Here is an 11,600-nt window from a genome sequence, read left to right on the forward strand (position 1 = left end):
TTTAACACCTTCCTTTAGAGCTGAGTCCTATTCAAGAGTTCACAAGTTACAGAACATTCAAATAAGCTCACCTTGATGTTGACCTCTGAGGATTCGAGCTCGTCTAGCTTGAGCTGCAGCCCCATCTTTGTGGTATTGACTTCTGACACTTTGTCATTGAGGCGCTGCAAGTCCTCTGATGATCAAATAAATCCCATAGACATTAAATGAAGAATGTGTGTGTGTGTGTGTGTGTGTCCCTCCATATAAATTCATCCATACCACTCAGATAGTCCACTTCCTGAGATCTCCTCTCCAGTGTATGCACAAGCTCCCTCTTCTCTGACTCCAGTTCATCTTTGGCTTTTGAGAACTGGGCCTAGAATAAAAATGTGTACATCTATATTAAGCCCCAAAAGGTGTCAACACCAACTGTTAAAGAGATGACAAGATCATGAGTCTCACCTGTTCAGATGTAAACTTGTCTTGGTTGATTTCACACTTTTTATTATTTTCCCGCACACTCTTGAGTTCTTCATCTATAGAAAAGAAGAGCAATTTCATTAAATGGTAGATTATCATCCCCCATTCTTTAGTCATGGTCAGTAAATAGCCACGCATGCATCACATACTAGTGTTTACATGTATGCAGCAGTCATTAAAGAGACTTTTGCTGGATCCTGTAACTAATTCCACTTACTGATCTTGGTGAACTCCTCTCGGAGTTTGTAGTGCTGTTCAGTCTGGGTCACAAACTGTTCCTGACTCTGCTCAAGACGCTGCACTTTCTCAAAGAACTGTTGTTCTGCAAGAGTGACAACAACACATGTCAACTTGGCTGCTCTCGTCTTGAAAGCTACATTATAAATCAAAGTACTTTAATGAAGTTGCCTAGCTACTTCCACGTATAGCTAGCTATAGGGACAGAGAGTAGAGAAGTTTTCAACGAGAAAACGCAGGCCTCTCCAATCCTATTCCTGGAGAGCTACCGACCTGCAGGGTTTCGCTCACACCCCAATCTAGCGCACCTGATTCTAATAATGAGCTGGTTGATAAACTGAATCAGGTCAGTTACAACTGAGGTTAGAGTGAGAACCTACAGGACGGTAACGTTAGCGCTCCAGCAACAGGGTTGGAGACCCTGAGCTAACGTTACCCTACTCAGTCATTCATTCACCAGGTTACGCCAGACAGAACAGCTAATGCTAGCTAGTTACAGTAGCAAAGCAATTTAGACATGGTTGATAAACATTGTTGGAAAGCTATTTTTGAATCCATCATATCCCTCTGCCTTGAAAACTAGCTAGTAAACAGTTGTCGATGCTGCCGGTCAAGGCCATCCACGCGTTATCCTACTACGTAGTTAGCTGGGGCTGTACACATATAATGACCTCCTATTCGGCTATATCTTACCACTATCGACTCTAAATTGCTCCTGGTGTGCCTTGAGGAAATCTATTTCATATTGCAGATCAGAGAGGAGCTTTTCCAGTTTATTTTGAACAGCTTTCGGGAGTTTCGTTATCTCCGCGCGCTCCAGAGCTTGTAGTAGCACTGCAGACATTTTCCCCTCACAAAACACCTGGATCTGAGCAGGCGCAGTGACTACTTCTTCTCAGTGAGATACTTGGGGATATCTTTGACTATGTACATACGTACAGACTCAGTGAGCATAGTCATGCTATTGAGGAAGGCAGACCTGGATCAATATCATGCCAAATGTATTCACAAATGTAAATCTCCAATCCACAAATGTAAATCACTTTCCACACACCTTTTGATTTGTATTTGTAAATAGATATACTGCATTACAATTGTTTTATAACTGCAGATATGCATGTCATTTCCAAGGGCCTTAAGTAAAATGACAGCCATAATGATTTACACATAGGCGAGATATGAGAAACATGACCGATATGGAAAACCTACAACTCCATATTTGTCTACCATAGACGTCTCACTGATCTGTCTCACTAATCGTACTATTTGTGACGTGAGTTGAGTATATAGTATGCTTGTTGGTCATAGTATTGTTAGTATGACAAAAGTTCCCGGATGTCGTAGTAAATTCGCCAAAATACATGCAGAGGACTATTTCTGTACTTTAGGGCCCACAATGCAATTCTTCAGGAAATGGGCGTGGCGTCACATCGTTTTCAGATTTGAAGAAAATGGCGAAAAATATGCAGCTGAAGTCCAACGATAGCGGATACAAATTCATTTTTTAAAAACTAATTATGACAAATGTTAACAAAATGTTGAGCAATGTAATGAATAAATACTTTTCAAATAACTTACACGTTATGTTGGCTGACAATTTGTTACCTACGCTGACCTTACGAACCACATAGCATATCATTACAGCAGTATGTACCCTTTATGGTAGCAAGCTACCTAACGCTAGTTGGTTACTTATATATCACATTTGCCAGTATATTAACTATAGGCTAAATACATCAAACTTGCCAGTATATTAACTATAGGCTAACCAACTACCCAACGTGTATTGACTTGATTATTCCCGTCATTCTTAGCTAAATAGTATAGTCGGTGTGTGTTCTCAATGAACCTTCGGGTGCTTTCGAAAATTCGCTCTGGCTATCTACTCCGATTTCCGAGCACACTCGTCTGGGTGTAACGTTGTTACCAGAGGCAGAATAATGCATTTACGAGCGCTCAACACCGGTTGAATATGGCTGGGGTCAGTTAACGTTGGGAAAACGCGTAATTAAATTGTTGCCAGCGACACAGTAACATGGTCAGAGTGGTACCTCTCATTTGTGTCTGGAAGTAACGTTAGCTTGGGTGCTTTGACTGCCGTTGTAACAAATATTTTAGTACGCTCAACTGAAAGGATACTGTTCGTTTACAGTATACTAATAGCATGTAGTATATACTCATTAAGTATTTAATATACATTATGTTAGTATGGGTATTTGAACACAGCTAAGAAGTAATCATGCGTAGAAAAAAGTTAACACGGTAGAAAACGGTTTGTAGATTTCTATAAATCGCTGGCAGCCTCTCGTTCGGCCATGTTGATGCCAGCCTTTCAAGACTGTAGAAATTAGCGAGGTAAAGACAGTTTCAAATTGGATATTTCGCGCTTTCAAACCACTTGAGCCATAGACTCCAAATAAGTGTCATGATATTGGAAGAATTGCTCACAACATTGCACAGGTCTTATTTTCACGATTTTGACATTAACCCTTTTGACCCTTTAGTTTGTCAATTTTCATCTCACATGATTTCACATCAATTTTTCTAATTTTAAAATTTCAATAGCTCCTTGGTCATGTGACCTAGTGACTTCAAACAAGGTTCAGAATGTCCACTGACTACCTGTCTATGTTGCACACCCTTTAGTTTGTCAATTTTCCTCTCATATGATTTTACATTATTTTTTCTAAATTTAAGTGTGAGCATGCAGGCCTTCATTTTACATGGGCGTTAATTTATTTGTTTTGCTAACAAATGTTCCATCCTCGCAATAACAATCTTTCACATGGACACTGAAAAGATCCGCAAATGGCTGTATGTGGTATGGACCAAGGAAAGGAGAGGTGTTCGAACAGAGGTGCTTAAAGGAAGGCGCACAGGTAGGCTTCATGAAAAACAATGTTTCATATGCTCTTTTTAATCACAGTAATAGGCAGTGATTTATCGGTCAGTGAGCTTGATAACGTGAAAGAATCATTTTCATAGCATCACTTTCATATACTGTACATTAAGACAAATCCTTCTACATTGAATATTAGAACACAGTTTACATAACCTGATAATGACTTGATATTTGAGTGCATTCACAACAAGCCACCTGCAGACAACTTACAAAATGCAATAATGCATTTGAGGGTTTGTTTTTCTGATGAAAATAGTTATTTGATGCATGGCCTACTATTTCTAACTGGAAAAATAAATTCCCATGTCCTTTGTGAGTAAAATCCTTTTTCCAAAATTGATTTAGGTCCATTTTTGTGAAGAGGTATGAGGGTTGTGATATGGGTCATTTAATAGTAAAATAATTTAAGGGATCAATACATTTATATGTTGCTTCCCCAGTATCTGCATGAACCATCAAGCCAAGTGTTTTTGGTTGACCCTGCTTGACAGAAAGAGAAGGAGGAATCGGAACACGCTGCATTCAAATTCAGGTCTTAGTTATTCCATTGTACTGGATCTAATACATATTAGCATTTTAAATACATTCATAAGTGTAATAATTTTTGATGACATACTGTGAAAAACTCTCTTGGCTGCTGGTTCTGTCACTTTCAGACATGCGCAGAACAGACTGAAATGGGAAGGGTAGCTCTTGACTTGAACCACAGGGGTTCTCTGTAAAGAGAGAGTAATCCAAAAGGCACAGACACACCCCTTGACTTTGAATTGGCACCCTTGACCTGTATGTATTCTCTCCTGATTGGCTCTGTGGTGCACAGTCTGGCAGTCTGGCTAAAGTGCCAGAGGTATGAGGAGAGACATCCTCCTTTGTATTTATGGGAACAAATATTTCCTAACACTTTGGATACTATTCTTGGACAGTTAGAAGACACAATGCATCAATGCAAAAAAAAATTACTGTCCATGAGTAACCTCAACCTTGTGGGTCTGTGGGTGTTTGGGCCAATAAAGTGCCAACTCAATTCTACCACTGACTAGTCTCTCATGCCCCTATGAACAGGGACACCGTGCAATAGTTTTTAATCTAAACCAGCCCTTTTTTACTGGAGTACACTAACCCCTAATTGGGGCTCTTTTCTTGACACAGTAGCAGTTTACCAGATAAGAAGTCCGAAGATCAAAAAGTAGATTGTTGTAAGGGTGTATTACGTCCTGTGCTGGTCCCATTTCCATATCCATTCTGGATTCTGAGTGGTAAAATCATAGCTGAAAAATGCCTCTGTGTATGTGTATACACTTTCCGCCAAGACAGAAATGCCAAAGGGGGTGGTGTTGCAATCTACTGCAGAGACAGCCTGCAGAGTTCTGTCATGCTATCCAGGTCTGTGCCCAAATAGTTCGAGCTTCTACTTTTAAAAATTCTCTTTTTCAGAAATAAGTCTCTCACTGTTGCTGCTGGTTACATACCCCCCTCAGCCCCCAGCTGCGCCCTGAACATCATATGTGAATTAATTGCCCCCCATCTATCTTCAGAGTTTGTACTGTTAGGTGACCTAAACTGGGATATGCTTAACACCCCGGCCGTCCTACAATCTAAGCTAGATGCCCTCAATCTCACCCAAATTATCATGGAACCTACCAGGTACAACCCCAAATCCGTAAACTTGGGCAGCCTCATAGATATCATCCTGACCAACCTGCCCTCTAAATACACCTCTGCTGTCTTCAACCAGGATCTCAGCGATCACTGCCTCATTGCCTGCGTCCATAATGGGTCCGCGGTCAAACGATCACCCCTCATCACAGTCAAACACTCCCAAAAACACTTCAGCAAGCAAGCCTTTCTAAATCGACCTGGCCCGGGTATCCTGGAAAGATATTGACCTCATTCCGTCAGTAGAGGATGCCTGGTTATTCTTTAAAAGTGCTTTCCTCACAATCTTAAATAAGCATGCACCATTCGAAAAATTTAGAACCAGGAACAGATATAGCCCTTGGTTCACTCCAGACCTGACTGCCCTTGACCAGCACAAAAATATCCTGTGGCGTACTGCATTAGCATCGAAAAGCTATGCAACTTTTTAGGGAAGTTAGGAACCAATATACACAGGCAGTTAGGAAAGCAAAGGCTAGCTTTTTCAAACAGAAATTTGCATCCTGTAGCACAAACTCCAAACATTTCTGGGACACTGTAAAGTTCATGGAGAATAAGAGCACCTCCCAGCTGCCCACTGCACTGATGCTGGGAAATACTGTCACCACCGATAAATCTACGATTATTGAGAATTTCAATAAGCATTTTTCTACGGCTGACCTTGCTTTCCACCTGGCTACCCCTACCCTGGTCAACAGCTCTGCACCCCCCACAGCAACTTGCCCAAGCCTCCCCAATTTCTCCTTCACCCAAATCCAGATACCTGATGTTCTGAAAGAGCTGCAAAATCTGGACCCCTACAAATCAGCTGGGCTAGACAATCTGGACCCTATCTTTCTAAAATTATCCGCCGCAATTGTTGCAACCCCTATTACTAGCCTGTGAAAGGGGTTCACCTAGGGGTCATGATAGGGGCTGTACCAAATGTTTCATATATTATAATAATTGATTATGCTTATGTTGTATTAATAGAAGGGGAGGGATTATAAGACCCCTCCATCCTTACATTTATAGGGTCCTAGACTACAGATTAACAATATATATACATTATGAGGTTTAATATTGTTCCACAGTACTTTTATAGTCTCTCTGCCTCTAATGAAGAAACTGTCTGAGAAATGTGTGACTGTGAAGACAGAACTCTGCAGGGGAGTGTAAGAGATAAGAGATTAGTCAGACATTCCACTATAAATCAACTTGGACATTTACTGCTAAGCTTTTAGATAGCTACATAAACAAGAGTTTTAGTGTTGATTAGGCATGGTTTTGGTCTCATGAGTAGAAGATAATGACATGGAGAGTGACATCATTAGGGCTGGACTTCGGGTTTAATAAAATAACTTGGGACCTTTTCTTTTATGCAGAATTTACTCGGAAACATGCGTATGTTCCTGTTGTCAACTTCTGTCTGCAATTGCATTAATAAAGATTTTTGAATTATTTAATTAAAGATATTGTCAGAATGCTAATTTCACCAATGAGCCAATGATTGACAACGAACAAGGAAACGAACCCCAAAACCTGTTCAACCTCTCTTTCGTATCGTCTGAGATCCCTAAAGATTGGAAAGCTGCTGCGGTCATCCCCCTCTTCAAAGGGGGAGATACTCTAGACCCAAACTGTTACAGACCTACAGTGGGGCAAGTATTTAGTCAGCCACCAATTGTGCAAGTTCTCCCACTTAAAAAGATGAGAGAGGCCTGTAATTTTCATCATAGGTACACTTCAACTATGACAGACAAAATTAGAAAAAAAAATCCAGAAAATCACATTGTAGGATTTTTAATGAATTTATTTGCAAATTATGGTGGAAAATAAGTATTTGGTCACCTACAAACAAGCAAGATTTCTGGCTCTCACAGACCTGTAACTTCTTCTTTAAGAGGCTCCTCTGTCCTCCACTCGTTACCTGTATTAATGGCACCTGTTTGAACTTGTTATCAGTATAAAAGACACCTGTCCACAACCTCAAACAGTCACACTCCAAACTCCACTATGGCCAAGACCAAAGAGCTGTCAAAGGACACCAGAAACAAAATTGTAGACCTGCACCAGGCTGGGAAGACTGAATCTGCAGCTTGGTTTGAAGAAATCAACTGTGGGAGCAATTATTAGGAAATGGAAGACATACAAGACCACTGATAATCTCCCTCGATCTGGGGCTCCACGCAAGATCTCACCCCGTGGGGTCAAAATGATCACAAGAACGGTGAGCAAAAATCCCAGAACCACACGGGGGGACCTAGTGAATGACCTGCAGAGAGCTGGGACCAAAGTACAAAGCCTACCATCAGCAAGGGCATTGAAGATGAAACGTGGCTGGGTCTTTCAGCATGACAATGATCCCAAACACACCGCCCGGGCAACGAAGGAGTGGCTTCGTAAGAAGCATTTCAAGGTCCTGGAGTGGCCTAGCCAGTCTCCAGATCTCAACCCCATAGAAAATCTTTGGAGGGAGTTGAAAGTCCGTGTTGCCCAGCAACAGCCCCAAAACATCACTGCTCTAGAGGAGATCGGCATGGAGGAATGGGCCAAAATACCAGCAACAGTGTGTGAAAACCTTGTGAAGACTTACAGAAAACGTTTGACCTCTGTCATTGCCAACAAAGGGTATATAACAAAGTATTGAGAAACTTTTGTTATTGACCAAATACTTATTTTCCACCATAATTTGCAAATTAATTAATTAAAAATCCTACAATGTGATTTTCTGGATTTTTTTTTCTAATTTTGTCTGTCATAGTTGAAGTGTACCTATGATGAAAATTACAGGCCTCTCTCATCTTTTTAAGTGGGAGAACTTGCACAATTGGTGGCTGACTAAATACTTTTTTGCCCCACTGTATGTCTATCCTACCCTGCCTTTCTAATGTCTTCGAAAGCCAAGTTAACAAAGAGATCACCGACCATTTCGAATCCCACCGTACCTTCTCCACTATGTAATCTGGTTTCCGAGCTGGTCACAGGTGCACCTCAGCCATGCTCAAGGTCCTAAACGATATCATAATCGCCATCGACAAAAGCGAATACTGCGCAGCCGTATTCATCGACCTGGCCAAGGCTTTCGACTCTGTCAATCACCGCATTCTTATCAGCAGACTCAACAGCCTTGGTTTCTCAAATGACTGCCTCGCCTGGTTCACCAACTACTTCTCAGATAGAGTTCAGTGTCAAATTGGAGGGCCTGTTGTCCGGACCTCTGGCAGTCTCAATGGGGGTGCCACAGGGTTCAATTCTCGGGCCGACTCTTTTCTCTGTATACATCAATGATATCGCTCTTGCGGCTGTTGATTCTCTGATCTACCTCTACGCAGATGACACCATTCTGTATACTTCTGGCCCTTCTTTGGACACTGTGTTAACTAACCTCCAGACGAGCTTCAATGCCATACAACTCTCCTTCCGTGGCCTCCAACTGCTCTTAAATGCAAGTAAAACTAAATGCATGCTCTGCTCGCAACTGCCCGCCCGCCTAGCATCACTACTCTGGACGGTTCTGACTTAGAATATGTGGACAACTACAAATACCTAGGTGTCTGGTTACACTGTAAACTCTCCTTCCAGACTCACATTAAGCATCTCCAATCCAAAATTAAATCTAGAATCGGCTTCCTATTTCGCAACAAAGCATCCTTCACTCATGCTGCTGATCCTTGACTTCGGCAATGCCATTTACAAAATAGCCTCCAACACTCTACTCAGAAAATTGGATGCTGTCTATCACAGTGCCATCCGTTTCGTCACCAAAGCCCCATATACTACCCACCACTGCGACATGTATGCTCTCGTTGGCTGGCCCTTGCTTCATACTCGTCGCCAAACCCACTGGCTCCAGGTCATCTATAAGTCCTTGCTAGGTAAAACCCCGCCTTATCTCAGCTCACAGGTCACCATAGCAGCACCCACCCGTAGCACGCGCTCCAGCAGGTATATTTCACTGGTCACCCCCAAAGCCAATTCCTCATTTGGCCGCCTTTCCTTCCAGTTCTCTGCTGCCAATGACTGGAACGAATTGCAAAAATCACTGGAGCTGGAGACTCATATCTCCCTCACTATCTTTAAGCATCAACTATCAGAGCAGTTTACATATCATTGCACCTGTACATAGCCCATTTGCAAATAGCCCATCCAACTACCTCATCCCCATTTTGTTATTTTTTTTTTTGTTGCTACTTTGCACCTCAGTATCTCTACTTGCACATTCATCTTCTGCACATCTTTCACTCCAGTGTTTATTTGCGAAATTGTAATTATTTCCCCACTACGGCCTATTTATTGCCTTACCTCCCTAATCTTACTTCATTTGCAAACACTGTATATAGACTTTTCTATTGTGTTATTGACTGTACATTTGTTTATTCCATGTGTAACTCTGTGTTGTTGTATGTGTCACACTGGTTTGCTTTATCTTGGCCAGGTTGCAGTTGTAAATGAGAACTTGTTGTCAACTGGCCTACCTGGTTAAATAAAGGTGGAATAAAAAACACTGTAAAAAAAATACTATATGTGGGAATGTCTTATGTTCGTCCTACACGTAGTGTTGGTACATGGAATATTCCTCAACTGCATATATCATAAATTGCTATTGCAAATAGAAGTATTATGTTCAACAACTGACATTTTCAAATATTATTTTGACAAACACACTTTGGTGCTTACAATTCATTCTCTATTGTCATAGATTTGGTGGGCACTGTCATCTGTGATGTTTGTGATATGACTTTCTGTAAGCATGTACTGATGAAACTGTCACTTAATATTTTACATTTACATTTAAGTCATTTAGCAGACGCTCTTATCCAGAGCGACTTACAAATTGGTGCGTTCACCTTATGATATCCAGTGGAACAACCACTTTACAATAGTGCATCTAAATCTTTTAAGGGGGGGGGGGTTAGAAGGATTACTTTATCCTATCCTAGGTATTCCTTAAAGAGGTGGGGTTTCAGGTGTCTCCGGAAGGTGGTGATTGACTCCGCTGACCTGGCGTCGTGAGGGAGTTTGTTCCACCATTGGGGTGCCAGAGCAGCGAACAGTTTTGACTGGGCTGAGCGGGAACTGTACTTCCTCAGAGGTAGGGAGGCGAGCAGGCCAGAGGTGGATGAACGCAGTGCCCTTGTTTGGGTGTAGGGCCTGATCAGAGCCTGAAGGTACGGAGGTGCCGTTCCCCTCACAGCTCCGTAGGCAAGCACCATGGTCTTGTAGCGGATGCGAGCTTCAACTGGAAGCCAGTGGAGAGAGCGGAGGAGCGGGGTGACGTGAGAGAACTTGGGAAGGTTGAACACCAGACGGGCTGCGGCGTTCTGGATGAGTTGTAGGGGTTTAATGGCACAGGCAGGGAGCCCAGCCAACAGCGAGTTGCAGTAATCCAGACGGGAGATGACAAGTGCCTGGATTAGGACCTGCGCCGCTTCCTGTGTGAGGCAGGGTCGTACTCTGCGAATGTTGTAGAGCATGAACCTACAGGAACGGGTCACCGCCTTGATGTTAGTTGAGAACGACAGGGTGTTGTCCAGGATCACGCCAAGGTTCTTAGCACTCTGGGAGGAGGACACAATGGAGTTGTCAACCGTGATGGCGAGATCATGGAACGGGCAGTCCTTCCCCGGGAGGAAGAGCAGCTCCGTCTTGCCGAGGTTCAGCTTGAGGTGGTGATCCGTCATCCACACTGATATGTCTGCCAGACATGCAGAGATGCGATTCGCCACCTGGTTATCAGAAGGGGGAAAGGAGAAGATTAATTGTGTGTCGTCTGCATAGCAATGATTGGAGAGACCATGTGAGGATATGACAGAGCCAAGTGACTTGGTGTATAGCGAGAATAGGAGAGGGCCTAGAACAGAGCCCTGGGGGACACCAGTGGTGAGAGCACGTGGTGCGGAGACAGATTCTCGCCACGCCACCTGGTAGGAGCGACCTGTCAGGTAGGACGCAATCCAAGCGTGGGCCGCGCCGGAGATGCCCAACTCGGAGAGGAGGATCTGATGGTTCACAGTATCAAAGGCAGCCGATAGGTCTAGAAGGATGAGAGCAGAGGAGAGAGAGTTAGCTTTAGCAGTGCGGAGCGCCTCCGTGACACAGAGAAGAGCAGTCTCAGTTGAATGACTAGTCTTGAAACCTGACTGATTTGGATCAAGAAGGTCATTCTGAGAGAGATAGCAGGAGAGCTGGCCAAGGACGGCACGTTCAAGAGTTTTGGAGAGAAAAGAAAGAAGGGATACTGGTCTGTAGTTGTTGACATCGGAGGGATCGAGTGTAGGTTTTTTCAGAAGGGGTGCAACTCTCGCTCTCTTGAAGACGGAAGGGACGTAGCCAGCGGTCAAGGATGAGTTGATGAGCGAGG

The 11,600-nt window shown here is 43.0% G+C and overlaps 1 protein-coding gene across 7 annotated transcripts in view; it reads right to left on the reverse strand.

The window, feature by feature from the left end:
• Positions 1-1,544, reverse strand: part of LOC120052597 (nucleoprotein TPR-like) — a 43,434-nt gene extending 41,890 nt beyond the window's left edge. For all 7 annotated transcript variants that reach the window (XM_038999605.1, XM_038999600.1, XM_038999604.1 and 4 more), the window contains exons 1-5: positions 1,393-1,544; positions 680-784; positions 445-518; positions 262-358; positions 72-175 (exon numbers count right to left, since the gene is read on the reverse strand). In XM_038999605.1, the coding sequence (XP_038855533.1) occupies positions 72-175; positions 262-358; positions 445-518; positions 680-784; positions 1,393-1,543 (531 nt within the window). In that variant the 5' untranslated portion in view covers position 1,544. The remainder of the gene's footprint in view (positions 1-71; positions 176-261; positions 359-444; positions 519-679; positions 785-1,392) is intronic.
• Between the last annotated feature and the right edge of the window lie 10,056 nt (positions 1,545-11,600).

The sequence above is a fragment of the Salvelinus namaycush genome, chromosome 8 (genome assembly GCF_016432855.1).
Source record: "Salvelinus namaycush isolate Seneca chromosome 8, SaNama_1.0, whole genome shotgun sequence".
NCBI lineage: Eukaryota > Metazoa > Chordata > Actinopteri > Salmoniformes > Salmonidae > Salvelinus > Salvelinus namaycush.